At 49.1% G+C, this 15,405-nt stretch overlaps 1 protein-coding gene across 1 annotated transcript in view; it reads left to right on the top strand.

Moving 5' to 3' along the window:
• The window catches only part of LOC122421317 (atherin-like), a 74,977-nt gene extending 59,898 nt beyond the window's left edge, over nucleotides 1–15,079 (top strand). The window contains exons 3-4 of the mRNA XM_043437174.1: nucleotides 10,903–10,959; nucleotides 13,190–15,079. Of these exons, the coding sequence (XP_043293109.1) occupies nucleotides 10,903–10,959; nucleotides 13,190–13,324 (192 nt within the window). The 3' untranslated portion in view covers nucleotides 13,325–15,079. The remainder of the gene's footprint in view (nucleotides 1–10,902; nucleotides 10,960–13,189) is intronic.
• Nucleotides 15,080–15,405: the final 326 nt, after the last annotated feature.

The following is a 15,405-nucleotide window of genomic DNA, read 5'->3' as shown; positions in this document are numbered from 1 at the left end:
AGAGCAGCCCCCGCTAGAGAGAGCACAACAGTGAAGACCCAGAACAACGAAAAATAAAAAAAGCATAAATCTTTGAGAAAACAGCGGTGAGACCCAGAGAGGAGGGGTGACACCTAAAGTCAGTGTCAGAGCCCAGCTGAGCCCCAGCCTTTCCCACCCAAAGCCAGGGCCCTCACTGCCTGGGAAGGAGTCCTCCTGCTTTATCCTGGCTCCTCCTTCTGGGAGCGGCCCATCTGCCCTGCCATCATCACAGGGCATGCCCCACTGGAGGGGGGTGGGAAACCTCCTCACCGTCATTCGCATCTGCTCTTCAAATCACAGATGTTCATTCATGCACTTGTTCAGTCCCTTTATTATTCCCATTCACTTATCCACCAAATATTTATTGAGCATAATTACATGTGTGATACTGTGCTATTCATAGGGATACAGGGGTAAGCAAAAGAGACTGCTGCCCTTGCGGAGTCACTATATAGATGGACCAAACCGCATAAACAGACAGTGAGTGTTGAATGGTGGCCAGAGGGAGGTGCAGGAAGGAATCTAGAGGGCAGAGAGACAGAGGAACAGCAGTTCCCACCCAGCATCAACCCTCCCTCTCTCCTAACAGAGCCCTGGCCATTGCGTTCAGTAGCCCACCCCCTCGAATGTCTCCTAAGCCTCTGGAGAAACAACCTCAACCCCCAGGCCCCAGGGTGGCCCTGATTGGTCCAAGGGTAATTCTACCCCCTTGCCAGGGACAGGCTCAGTAAGTAGCATGTGCCCTACATTAGGCCAGTGAGACAAAGGTCATCCTGCTAGGGAAGACAGGGACCTGAGAAAGTGTCCCTGCTTTAAAGACAACGGCCCAAGAAGAGATGCCGGCTCAAAGCGCCACAGCCTCCTGTTCCCAGCCTGAGGGTGAAGCCAGCCCCATGCCTGGCTGAGCAGAGAGGTGGAAGAACCAGGTGCGTGGTGCTAATGAATTGTGAGGGTCCTGGAGCCCTCTGATTTCCTGTCCATGTGAGATTTCCTTTTTTTTTTTCCAATAGTCCATCTAAAGTACCAAAACTGACACAGAGATATTAGCCATATCTATCAATACTTCCCTCATTGTTCTGTCCCTAAGTGCTACCATAGTGCCTGGAACACAGTAAAGAATCCATAAATAGACATAGGGAATGGATGGTATGTGTAAAGTCAGACTTCTTAGAACAGCCAAGGCTTCCCATACAAGTGTCAAGTATGAGGTGCTCCCGGGGGTCCCCTGTGGGGGAAGCAGAAGTAGGCAAGAAGGTGGGGGAGGGGGAGAACAGGAGCAGGATCAGACAAAGCCCTCAGGGCAGTTTCCACCTGATGCCTCAGGGAACTTGACCCAGGGAGCCCACTCCTCAGTCTCTGCCTGGGGACCACTCCAGGGGGATAGAAAATTCAGTCCCCTCAGCTCTCCACTCTCACAGTTAAAGTGGTTCCAGAAGCACAAGAGTGGCACCTGCTGACCACTGGAGGCAAACGTACAGTGAAGCTAGCCGAAGGGTACGCAGGAGTGATGAAAGGGATTGAAGAGGGTCTGGATCTGGTCCAGCAATGGGGGCCACAGGGTAGATGGATGAACAGGCCCAGAGCATGTCCACGACTGAGTCTCAAACAGCAAAACTGAGGCAGTTTTCTGGTCTACAAATGCTCCCACCATATCCCTCTGCTAGCCAGAGGGGTCTTTTCCTGCAGCCCACACAAGGATGGCTAACAGAAGCCCCAACTCTTATTACAATGGAAAACAGTCTTTGCATTTCAAAATTATTGTTGAACTTCTTGAGATTCTTTTTGCAAAACATCAAAAGCCAGATCATAATTTGATGATGAAATATTGATTATGCATCTGTATTTGTATGCAGAGGTCTACACTATGTAGATAGAACACCCACACTGTAATATCTTCTATTTAAGTCAATATGAAGATGGATGTTCCCCCTAGGCAGGTTTTGATAAAATACTTGTGTCGATACAAAGAGACATTAATGCCAATGCAAATCAATACCCGCTTATTGGTTTGGGTTGCTTCTTCTCCACGCAGCAGCCACCCCCAAGAGGGGCTCCAAACACCAGCATCTCTCAGCCCTGTTTGCATATTTCTTCATTTACACCATGTGAGTGGGAAATGTCAGGGGAATGTGGACTGGCAGGGGGCTGCCCACACCCGCTCCTGAATTGAATCGGGAAGGAAATGAAAATAAAAGCAAACACAACCTGTAAACAAATCTGGGAGACACTTTATTACTGTCATTAGAAATGTGCTTATCCTGTCTCCCTTTCAAAAAGAGTAATATCAAAACAGCAGAGGAGCCAAGAATTATCTCCATCCTTGTCTGGTTCTCAGCATACGACAGGAACTAGGTCTCATCTCAACTGTGGACACCTGCTGTGTCTGCCCGTCCAGCACTTGTTGTCACGAAACTCCACGTATTTAGTACTTTCTAAAAATCTCATTTATTCTCTGCCCTCGCCAACCATAAAGTGAGTTCCCAAGGGACTGAGTTTTTCATTTGCTTTGTTCACTGCTATATTTCCAACGTGTGGATGTTGAATTAATTTCTTTCTGCTTCATTCATTCACTCAACAAATAGAGCAACTACTATATGACTTGACTCTACTGGGTCCTTGGTGAAAAAAACATTGTCCCTGATGAAAAAATTTTGGTGAACAAAACAGACGTTCCAGTGGGCTAGAGGACAATAGAGATAGGGAGTAACTACCATGTGGAGTAAGTGAGAAGGCGCTAATTGCTATGGAGCAGGCAGAGGATGAGCAAGCTAAGGACTGAGAATGCTAGGGAGAGGCAGTCCAGTTTTAAATCGGGTGGTCAGGTGCAGCCTCAGAAGGTAGATCTGAGCAAAGCTTTGTGGGAGGTCAAGCTTCCCTGGTAGCTGAGATGGTAAAGAGTCTGCCTGCAATGCAGGAGACCTGGATTCGATCCCTGGGTCAGGAAGATCCCCTGGAGAAGGGAATGGCTACCCACTCCCGTATTCTTGCCTAGAGAATTCCATGGACAGAGAAGCCTGGCAGGCTACAGCCCATGGGGTCACAAAGAGTCAGACACGAACTGAGTGACTAACGCTTTGTGGGAGGTAAAGGAATGGTATACAAGCTGTGGGGCAGAGAAGGAATGGATTTCTGGGCACTTGGAATAGTGCAGATGTCCTAAGGCAAGAGGATGCCTGGTTGGTTTAAGGAACATAAAGAAGGGGGTGGCTAAAATGGATTGAGCAACATTTGGACAGCTGAACTAGATGGAGGATGTTGAGGCTTCTAGGGGCCACCTTGCCCCTAACAGCTGCCACATGGGGAGACCCCATAAACAGAATTATACAGAGTCCCCTGGATCCAGCCATGCCTGAAGCAACCCCTACCCAACATCTTTTCTATGCTTGAACCAATATACTCCTTTTTAAAGTCACTTGTAACTGCAAGAGTCCTGATAAAAAAACACTCTGAAACCAAGTACCTAGGACACTTGAGTTGCTGTACCAACAGTGGGTCTCAAAGATCCCAGTGGGCTGGCTCAGGGGCGGTGGGAAATCCCGCCTGGGGGAGTGAGGCCTGGGAGCCGCCTGTGCAGGGGAGGCCTGGACACCTGACAAGTGAGAAGGAATCTTTCAAATTTGCAATTTTCAAGTGTCAGAAGGATGCGGCGCCGCTCCTCTGACACTCTGCACATGAGGCAGATTCTCCCCATTTCCATCAACACGTCTAGTGTGCGAGATGCAGCCTTTGCACCCCCATGACCCGGAACCCACAACCGAGAATGAGAACGCCAGGTGTTAGTTTGTCCAGCAAGGTACATTCAAAGGACCAGACAGGCCCTCCTTCCTCAATTACCAGAGTGGATGCAGTACTTTCAAAGGATTCTATTCAGTTCAGCAGGCGCTTTGAACAGCTTCAAGATGCTGGGGAGTCAGAGAAACACACAGCTTGGTCTGTCCCCTTAGAAGGTAATCTAGTGGGTGAGGGCCCCTTTAATTCATTTCATTCACAGGTCGTGGTTTGGTCGCTAAGTTGTGTCTGATTCTTTGCGATCCCATGGACTGTAACCTGCCAGGATACTCTGTCCATGGGATTTTCCAGGCAAGAATACTGAAGTGGGTTCTCATTTCCTTCTCCAGAGGGTCTTCCCAATCCAGGGATCGAACGCAGGTCTCCTGCACTGCAGGCAGATTCTTTACCAACTGAGCTACCAGGGATATCCCATGCTAAAAGCAAGACAGGGGGTGCTGGGGTAGAAACTCCTGAAACAGGGGAAGGACAGACACTTGCAGATGATACTGGTGTGTGATCACCCCACCATTATTCATTCATCAGAAGTGAAGTGCTTCCTGTGAACCCAGCACTCTTGGGCATTAAAGATACAGCAAAGCAAGATGAGCAAGATCCCCACCCGAATGGAGGATGAAGATAACAAAGTGAAACTAACGTTTTAAAGAAAGGCTTTCTGAAACTGGTAAGTGCAGCAAGAAGAATGTACCAGGAAAATATATTCCAACAGAGAGACACTGGGGAGTGTGGACAAGAGGGAGAAGGCTGAGCTGAGCTGAGCCCACATGCTGGGAAGGAGCCAGTCTGCCAGGGTGCAGGGCAAGTGCTCTAGGCAGAAGGAATGGTGGGTGCAAAGGCTGGAGCAGGAGCAGGCTTGGCACACCTGAGGACCGGAGGCCAGGCTGTGTGACCCGAGCTTAGCTGGCGATGAGGAGAGATGGGAGATGAGGAGAGATGAGAGATGAGGTCAGGGTGAATGGGGCCAGGTCATGAAGAGTTCGAGTTTTATTCTAAGTGCCAGCACCTTTATTGCAGGGTGATATAGGCATACTCCCACTCAGATAAATTAACATTCTTGCCTTGGCAGGTCATTTGGGTGGGAACAAGAAATGTACCCAGCAGTGCAGAAAGAAGAGAGGAGGGTTCTACAAGTTCCCAAGATACGGACAGTAGTCCCTTGTATTGTTGTTGGGTTTTGTTATTTTCTTAGGAGAAGAAAGCTGCAAATAAACAGAGTCCAAGACTGAAACTGAGGGGCCACAATAGAAGAAAGAAACACAACGCCCGTCATAAAATGAGCCAGGCAGGAGCAGTTCATCCCCCGCAGGGGACACAGGAGGGAGGGGGGCGCCTGGAAGGACGTGGGGACGTTGGGCGCCTGGAGGTAGGAGAGTGTGCCTGGTCTGGGAGGCAGCAGCATGGCCAGGAAGATCAGGGTAATGGCTGGGATTGAGGGCGAGAGAGGAGACCAGGCTGCTGGCAGCAGGTTTCAAAGTTAAATGGCTGCAGTGGGTCTTGTGTAGCCCCCTGGGCTTCTCTCCTCCTTGAGGAGCGTTAGTCCTGGGCCCAGGGGAAGTCTCACCAGGCTCCTGCTCAGCACGCGGGCTATGGCAGTGGCAGGCTGCAGGGTGAGGTCCCGGGCTCAGAGCAGATCACACGTCTAGTCCTCGCCAGCAGCTGCTGTGTTCTCGGCAGTGGGAAAAACATAAAAGACGTTCATTTTTCTGGAGCGGCTACAGTGATGAGCAGAGGGAAGTGACTGGAAAGGTCAGACAGGGCCTTCACCTACTCAGCTCATAAACTGAGCTGTACCCAGACTGCAGAGCCAGAGGCGAGATCAGACCACCCTGGGGATGACTTTTCCTGCTCCGGGTCCCTGGCCCCCTGACTCAGCTTTCTGAACAGGGCGGGCTAAGAGGAGCTATGCCTCTAGAGTTCAAGGGCCAGGTGCCTTAGAAAGGCAGGATAGGGCTGTGGCCAAGAGAATGGGCTCTGGTGTCAGAATGACATCAGTTCAAATACAGAATGGCTGTCATCCTAACTTGAGGTGGCACCACTGAGGCTGAAACCCACTGATACTACAAAAGGAGGCCAGCCGCGTGAAGAAGGAGCCAGTGCTCCCCCATACTAAGAGAAGTTTCACTGAACCCCACCAAGCAGGTAAGAACTGCAGCAACTTGAGTATCTCAGGGAGGTTCCCTGCTAGCAGGTCAAGTGGAGGGCAGAACCCAAAGGTAAAGCATTAGTGGGTTGCTTCCAGCAATGGACAGAAGGGGTCTCCATTCCTGAAAGGGCCTGAATAAAACCTCCCAGAAGTTATATCCCAACAGCCATCATAGTTTGAAGACAATGCCATTAAAATTATGAATTCCCTAACTCTAGTTTTATACCCACCAAACATCCTTCTTATTTAAAATCAGCTTCCTATGTCATGTGCGAGAGAGTGTTGACAGAAAAGGAGGCAACTATTTTCCTTGGCCAGCATGTTTTCATTAATAAACCAGTTTTCCAGTCTCTCTCTCTGTGTCACTTGCCACATCCTTTGTGAGGGGAGTAGTATGGATTGTACATTCCATATCCCAGGTGTGCGTTAAACTAAATGCCAGGGGATGTCCCTACAGTTCCGATTCCCAAGGTCCATGTAGCTTCTCCACAACAACTTCCTCTCCTTCCTCTTCTCCCAGGCCATTCTGCTCCCCCACTCCAGGTATATCAGAGCTCAACAGAATCAGGTCAGGGCTTGAAGGATCCTGAGAGCCCACTGAAAGTGATGACTCCTGCACTGAGGTTCACAGAAGTAGCATTGGGTTCCATGAATTCCTGGCAAAAATTCAGAAAACCTAAGGGAATCCACACATTAGCCGATAATGAGGCCACACAGACTAACTAAAGCATCAGCCACCTCATTAAACTGGGAAGCTTAATACTGTTTTTATTGCACAATCACTTCTAAATGTCTTTTATTAATAAAATTGGGGAAATGAATTAGTTATTCCTTAATAGGCGCAGTGTGTTTAGTTGACAAAATCTTTACAAAGAAGAGGATCCACGAGTGGTGAGAATACCAAACAGTGTCCTTTTTCAATGGGGTCGGAAAAAATCGAGTTGCCACCAACCACCCACCCCCCACCCCATTTTACAAATGAAGAAACTACAGGAACAAAAAAAAAAAAAAAAACATACTTGCCCTCAAATTTCTATTTCCGTTAGATGTTAGAAAATTCTGTAACTCTTTGTAGCCTATAGCAGCTAGAATCATGAGAGGCAGTCTCTTTAGAATCTGTTCACTTTTTTCCTCTTAATCCCCTCAAACCTCAGTGAACGATAGAGCTGACCCTTGAAGTCAGTATTCACGTGTGAATTGTCCTCAGTTCACGTGCTATTCTTGGTGAGAGGGGAGGGAGGGGATGAGATGGTTCAATAATTTTTAAGTAGGGAGGGAAGGGATGTAAAACGACACCCTTACTGCACCAGGGGTTTCTCCACATTATTTAATCTCCACAACACTCTCATGAGGAAAGTATAGTTTTCTGTTTTACAGATAAGGAAATTAACATTTGGAGAGGTTAAAAGACTTTCCAAGGGAACAAATGTTTAGAAGTAAAGCCCAGTTCTCAGGTTTAAGTCAGAGTGGTTCGGTGACAAGGCTCTTTAAACCCCACTGGATTCAGCACCAGGGACAGAGGCGGAGCCCCCAGAGTCTTCACTGGGCAAGGACTGGGGACAGAGAAGGTGTGAAGGTGGGTGCTGAGTCCCAGGGACGAGCTCTAACTACAGACATGTGAGAACGACAGGAAGGGGGCCAGGGCCAAGAAAAGAGTCATCATCATCATCTCTTCACGTCTGCATCAGACTGCTCTTTTTAGAACCATTTTCTGTTCTCCTGCCAACCACTGAAGCTAGGACAAGCATTGTCCCTGTAAGATGCCATTCCCAGACTGCCACCCAGAGTTTTTATAAAACACAGATGGATCCACGCATGGAAAAGTTATCTGACATTCATAAAAATCCACTGTTAAGGAAACAACTGTAACAGATCAACCCCAAATTCCCAGTGACTTAACACAGTCTAGCTTGTGCAGAGCCCCAAGCAGGAATTCCTGGTAGCCATGAAGCTCACTTCCAAGAGTGATTCTGGTACCCAGGATCCTTCCTCCTTGTGGCTCTGCCACGTTACACCACAGCTTCTGAAGTTCCCATGTTTATCTGCATCAAGCCAAAAGGAAAAATCATGAAGAATACCTAGGGAGGTTTTCATAACCTGAGTCTGGAAGTGGTACACATCACTTCTGCTCACATTCTATTCATTGGAACCAAGCTCATGGCCTCACCTATTTACAAGAGGTTATAGGAGGTGTGGTCCAGCTGTGAGTACAGGAAGATGAGATGAGTCTTTTTTAACAAAGAGCAGTTTCTCATTTCTGTGCTAAGTTGAGAAGCTGTCCAAATCACATGATTCTTAACCCTATTTGAGAGCTTCAGAATGGGAATAAACCAAGAACCAACCATGTAAAACATCTTGACTCCAGGGCTTGTGCTGGATAAATTCCACATGTGGATAATCTTGGAATCCCCTGCTGGGCATCTTGCACCCTCCGTGGTAAAAAGGCAGGAGAAATGACCACAACTAGAGCTTTTAGATCAGACCAGTCAACCCTAGAGGAAATCAGTCCTGAATATTCAATGGAAGAACTGATGCTGAAGCTGAAGCTCTAATACTTTGGCCCCCTGATGCAAAGAACTGACTCTTTGGAAAAGACCTTGATACTGGGAAAGATTGAAGACAGGAGGAGAAGGGGATGACAGAGGAGGAGATGGTTGGATGGTGTCATCGACTTGATGGACTTGAGTTTGAGCAAGCTCTGGGACTTGGTGATTGGCAGGGAAGCTTGGTGTGCTGCAGTCCATGGGGTCGCCAAGAATCGGACACGACTAAGCAACTGAACTGAACTGAGAGCTGTTAGATCATTAGATTACCTAGGAAGATATGTATATCTACATATAGATAGGTAGGTAATCAATCTATACTTCTGGAGATTCTAATTCAGCTACCCGGTGTGGACCTGGGAATGTGTTTTTAACCACAGGGGATGTGTCAGGACTCTTTCTGTTACAAATGTCAGGAACCCAACACACATGCTCTTAAGCAAGAAAGGAAATGCATTGGTCCATGTAACCTCGCAGGGGTGGGACTACTGTGAGTCATAACTGGATGTAGTCTCAAACAACTTCACTGGGACACCCCAGCTCTCCATCTCTCAACTCGTCTTTTCAGTAGAAGATTCACTTTCAGGCAATCTCCCCTCATGGATCAAGATGGCCAACAGCAGCTCTGGGCATACTGTTTTTTTTAATCCACATCTCCAAGAGAACTGCTCTTTCTCAGGAAAAGTTCCATGATTTATCCCTTTGGCACTAGTTGTTCTGGCTTGGGTCCCATGTCTGTCCCTAAACTAGTCATGTCACCTGAAAGATGGTAACCCTCTGACTGTCCAGGTCATGAGCCCGCCCTGAGGTGAGGTCCAATCCATACCACACAGATGGGCTAGTGTGGGGCAGGGTGGTTTCCTGAGGACAAGCAGGGTGCTGTACCCAGAAGAAGGGGCACAGGGAATGGGTGCTGGGCAAGCATCAGCAACAGATTCTCATGCACTAGGCTACGGGGGCTCTGAGAGATGCGGGAGCCCTGAGCTTCAGACTCCCCACAGGTCTGTGGGAAGGTCCTCAGAACTAGAGAGGGGTCTCTGCTCACCAAGTTGCCTGATGCCTTCTGCACCCACCCCGGATCCTGTTGCAGTCTCTATACATTGAACACATGAAACCGGGACCACCCTCTAGCCTTCCTTTGTCAGAAGGACAGGAGTACGCTTGGCCCTTTCACCCAGACACTCTCAGCAGCCCTGCCTCAAAAGGCCTGGCCTTCCATACACACCGAGGAAACCAGATCTGAAAGAGACGCGTGCACCCCAATGTTCATCGCAGCACTGTTTATAGTAGTGAGGGCATGGAAGCAACCTAGATGCCCATCAGCAGACGAATGGGTAAGAAAGCTGTGGTACATATACACAATGGAATATTACTCAGCCATTAAAAAGAATTCATTTGAATCAATTCTAATGAGATAGATAAAACTGGAGCCCATTATACAGAGTGAAGTAAGCCAGAAAGATAAACACCAATACAGTATACTAACGCATATGTGTGGAATTTAGAAAGATGGTAACAATAACCCTATATGCAAGACAGAAAAAGAGAAACAGATGTACAGAACAGACTTTTAGACTCGGTGGGAGAAGTCGGGGGTGGGGTTTTCTGAGAGAATAGCACTGAAACAAGTATACTATCAAGTGTGAAACAGACCGCCAGCCCAGGTTGGATACGTGAGACAAGTGCTCGGGGCTGGTGCACTGGGAAGACCCAGAGGGATGGGATGGGGAGGGAGGTGGGAGGGGGGATCGGGATGGGGAACACATGTAAATCCATGGCTGATTCATGTCAATCTATGGCAAAAAACCACTACAATATTGTAAAGTAATTAGCCTCCAACTAATAAAAATAAATGGAAAAAAAAGGAAAAAACAAAAGGCCTGGCCCTCTTCCCAGGACCAAGTGTTTGGGTGCCAGCAGCACCAAGGACTTTAGCTGGTGGTGACTTAAAACAGGTTCATGACCTGAGGCCTCTGGGCAACAAAGAACCCATGAACCCCTAAAACTAAAGTCAACACTCAAGTATATGTACATAATATACATGTATGCATCTTTCCACCTGGGGAAAAATAATTGAGAATTTCCATCAGGTTACCCAGAGAGACTAATCCTAAAAAGACAGAGAACCACCATTGTCAGCTATGGCTTCTCTGGGTGTCTGCTTCAGGTATTTAATGGTGAAGTTTCATGTCCCATAATACACTTGTTGGAGATGTAGGGAGCTTCTCCAAGCTGTTGGCATGGGCCAACTTCAAATATTCTGTGATCAGTGTTTCCCAAAACAGGTTCCTTGGAAGATAGATTGTTGTGATCTTGTGTCTAGTGAGAGAAACACAAACATTTCATGTTCAAATCAGTTGGGGAAATGCTAGGTTAAATGAGACTAACCAGGCTTCTTTTCTGCAGGACTTCTCAAGAGACTTTAACATTCCAATGTTTTGTGATTCCTCAGAAGCTGTTATGGTAGGCAGTGTTTCCCAAACTCACATAACACAAGCACGGTCTTGAATGAGGATTTTGCTTCTTTTCTTTTTTTTTGCAGCATCCTGTAAAAACATGCCCCTAAACATGAACTCATGGGTTATCCATGTGGGGACCTCCCTGGTCCCCAGGGATGTGTGTTTGTGGTGTGACTTTGAGTTTGTGCTGCTGTGAAGAGGACTGGCAGCATGCATCCAAAAGCTTCAAAGAGGGCGTGGTATGTAGAAGAAGTCATTCTCTGTTCTTTTCCTGAGTCAGAACAAAAAAGAGGCCAGCATGTTTGAGGGACCCCTGGCACCTCTGGATGCCTGTGAGCCATGTAGTGTCGAGAAGAGCAGGGGACTGGAGTCAGCACGCCGGGGAGGGCTCCTGGCTGTGCAATTCAGGCCTGGGTTTAACCCCTCTGAGCCTCAGTCTGTGATCTGTGAGTGTGTGATGTGAGGCCTGGGTGAGCTCATGGAGGGAATGCATAGTGATTGGCACTCAGGAATGCTCACCCATGGGTAACCGAGGCGGAAGACTGTTTGAAACCTGCAGGGCTTCCTTTTCTTTGGCAGCTGCAGGAAATGTCCCAGCGATCGTTACCTACCGTCTCCTCTTGCCTTAACCTTCTCCCCCTTGCTCTTGACAGCTCCCCGTTTTCTCCCCTTCAGACTCCTTGGCGGCTGCTCATGCTTGCATGCTAAGTTTCTTCAGTCCTGTCCAACTCTTTGTGACCCCATGGACTGCAGCCCACCAGGCTCCTCTGTCCATGGGATTCTCCAGGCAAGAATACTGGAGTGGGTTGCCACGCCCTCCTCCAGGGGATCTTCCCAACCCAGGGCAGGCGGGTTCTACCTCTAAACCCTGCTGTCCCTTTTCGCTGCCCTCTTGTGGCAGTTGAGGGGGTAGCAATGGGACCATGACCTCTGAGACTGGCTCCCCCCACCTCCCTTGGCAACTCCATTGGCATGGTCTTGGGCCACCAAGCCACGTGGAAATGGACGCAGAGTCCCCCACCGTTGGCTGACACTCAGACTGCACTTAAGGTCACCCTTGGTGATATGTCACGGAGAGCGAACAAATCCGCACCGTGTCTGTTCTATCAGAGCTTGTTTCTATCTACATCTGTCATTGCTGATTGCATTTGAATGGGTTTAGTCTCTATTTTAAATAAAAGATTTATGCCTTAGCTGTCAGAGCCAGCCTTTATTTGAAAATTTAATCTTGTTTCTAGGAGTCTAGATTAACTTATTAGATTTAGGCGTCCCTCGTGTGTCTCTGAGAGAAAAGGAGAAGATTCTCCTTTGCACACAGCCCTCCACATGCCACGCAGTGGAAGCCAAGAGCTGGGTGGGCTTCACCATCCAGCGAACGAGGCAGGATGGGGGCCACTGTCTGGACAGCTTTATGTGGTATCCTATGTCCAGGGAGTGTTCTTCTGGGTTCATAAGTCTCTGGACCAGCTTCCCAAACATTAGCTGGGACGCCTGCGCTCCCTGCAAGCGTCCTCCACCAAACTCACCCTTTCTCCAGAGTTTTCTGGAAGCCCCGGCAGAGACCCCCAGTGGGAGACCAACAAGTCCACCTTAGCTGTGCCAAGGAGTTCCAAGTTTTCTTCACATCTGTGTTGTATCTTCTGTCCTCTCAGAGCGCTCACCCAACTGACTAGACCACAGGGTCAGAAGGCCTGGGTGTGACCTTGGTCAGCCACCCAACTTTCCTGACCTCGTCTGAAAGGTGGAGGTAATGTTGACGCCATCTCACGGGGCTGCTCGGCCAGTGATCGGGAAAGTAGTGGGCGAGGGGGGAGAACTCTTGAGAGCTGCCTTCTCTGAGTTTGTAGCTACTTCAGTAGGTATGGGGTGAGACACACATCCACCTCCTTTGCAAGTGAAGATGCGGCTGCTCCAAAGGAGAGAAGTGTCTGCTTGGGGTCACAGCAAACTGATCGGTAAAGCTGGCCCAGAACCAGGAGTTCTGATCCCCACCCAGGGCCGTGGGCTCTTCCCTCCTCCCCACCCCCACGCCACCCCCATCTCTGTCTTTCTCTCTCCCCCTCCCCCCCTTTCCTTCTCTCCTTGTCTCTCTGCAATGGATGGAATTGTGAATCCCCTAGAATTCCTAGGTTAAAACCCTAACCCCCAGTGTGACTTCATTTGGAGAGAGGTAATTAGGTTAAATGAGGTCATAAGGGTGGGGCCCTAATCTCATGGGACTGGTTGCCTTACAGGAAGAGCCACCCCTGTCTCTGCGTCCCCCAGCACGTGCATACACCAAGGAAGGTCTTGTGAAGCAGTCACAGGGCAGCAGTCTGCAAACCGAGATGAGAGGCGTGGGAATGAAGCCTACCTTGCTGGCACCTTGACCTTGGACTTGCCAGCCTCCAGCCTTGTGAGAAAGTTCTGTTGTCAAGCCACCCAGTCTGCAGTTTTTGTTATGGCAGCCCAAGGAGGCTAATATACTCTCTCTGCCTCTGTAGATGTCTCTCCTGTTTTTCTCTGGGTCTGTCTCTGCCTCTCTGCTCCCTCCCGCCCCGCCGTCCCTGACTTTCCCATAGCACTTTCGCCCTCTGCTGGCCAGTCTCGTGTTAGCAGGCAAGGTCCGGGCCTCGGAGAGGTTCTGTCTCTTCAGGGCAGCATCTTCCCACCCTCCCCGCAGCACACACACCGCACACACTCCCCAGGATGAGAGTCGGATGGCATCTCACCACCCCTTCGTTTGCCCTCCCTCACACCCAATAACCCAACACACCGTCGTCCCTGATACGTGAGCAAACACTTTTTGTTCTAAGCTCCCGAGTCAGGGCCACAACCGACCCATCTCTTTTACCAACTCTGAAGCCCACCTACTCACTCACTGCCCGGCACACAGTAGGTGCTCACTAAATGTTCCTTGAATGAGTAAGGGAAGACACTCATTTATGGGGATTTCATGACTTCTTGTATTTGGGCGGGTAGACTCTGACTGAGGATGGGAACATCCCTTCCTCCTGGTGGAGCCCCCCATACGCACACTGCACATGGCGTCTGGGTGGTACCCACGCTCACTGCCTGCACACAGCGCCAAGCAGTGCCCGCCCGGCCTCCAGGTGACGGACGGGGAGCCCCGTCCCCTGCCTGTTAAGTGGCCTCCCAGCCAGCTCCGCAAGCCAGCCTGGAGCAGGGGACATGCATCTCTTGGTTTGTCACTCGGCAGAACAGCTCAGAGGAAAGGAAGGCGAAGCGACTGTCTCCATAATTCAGCCCCCTCAGCCTGGGAAGGAACTGTTATCTGAGGGGGCTAATGAAGATGAATCTATCCGAGGGGAGAGGAAACCCCAGCTTCCGCTTTCTAGCTTAAAGGCTGCTCCATCACTCGGGTTCCTAAATCAGCCGTGGGAGGCGGGGGTGGGAGGTAAGGGAGTCTCCCGCCCAGCGTGCCCAGCCAGGCTCCTTTCATCCCCATCAGTCCAGGATGCAGGTGAGGGGAGTGAGGAACTCAGCTGGCGCGCACGATTTTCGGGGCGCCACCAGCAGGGTCGCACAGGGTGAGTGTCAGCCATGCTTCCCTTTGCCTCCAGCTCTCCTGCAGCTCAACACTGTGCTGCTCCTGATCTCCTCTTTCACTTTTTCGTAGTTAATTCATTGCGGACTTTTTTGGCAATGAATTTTGATTTTTTTTTTAAATAATGAAAGTGGGGACTTACATATCTGTACATCCGTGTTCTTAGCAGCGTTATCCACAATAGCCAAAGAATAGAAAACAGTGTCCACTGATGGATGAGGGGATATATGAAGTGTGGTATATCCATAATGGAATTGTATTCAGCCTTTAAAAGGGGAGGAGATTCTGACACGTGCTGCAGCATGGAAGAAGCGTCAGGGCATTTTGCTAAGTGAAATGAGCCAGTCACAAGAAGTCAAGTGCTGCATGATTCCACTTACATGAAGTACTTAGTCAAATTTAGAGAGACAGAAGGTAGTTACCCCAGGGGCTGGGGAGAGCAGGGACTGGGAGGTTAGTGTTCAGCTGGGGAAGAGGAGGACATTCTAAAGATGGATGAAGGTGATGCTTGCACAATGTGACTATACTTAATGCCACTGAACTGAACATATAAAATGGTTAAAATGGTAAATGTTTTATATTTTACTACAATAAAAATACTGCATTAAAATATGATTGTTGAGTTTTTTTGACACCTTTTTAAATGTTATGCCTGAATTAAGTACCTTCTGCCTTGTCCGACCCTGAATTCCTCACACTGTCCCTATCTTACACATGGTAGAAAGAGGTTGAGGGATGTTACAGGCCTTCCTAAGGTCACTAAGAAAATTCCAGGTGAGCCAGGAACTTGAAAGCCAAGGGCCCAGCTCCCAGCTAAGGATACAGACCAATAGAGTTTCCCGTGTCTGCCCACCCCCAAGACGCTTCCAGGGAGCTCTCTCGACACCACTGTTCATCTGGAGT

Source organism: Cervus canadensis, chromosome 18 (genome assembly GCF_019320065.1).
Source record: "Cervus canadensis isolate Bull #8, Minnesota chromosome 18, ASM1932006v1, whole genome shotgun sequence".
In the NCBI taxonomy this organism is placed as follows: Eukaryota; Metazoa; Chordata; class Mammalia; order Artiodactyla; family Cervidae; genus Cervus; species Cervus canadensis.
Note: the sequence above shows the minus strand (reverse complement) of the source record. Positions and strands in the feature narration are given on the sequence as shown.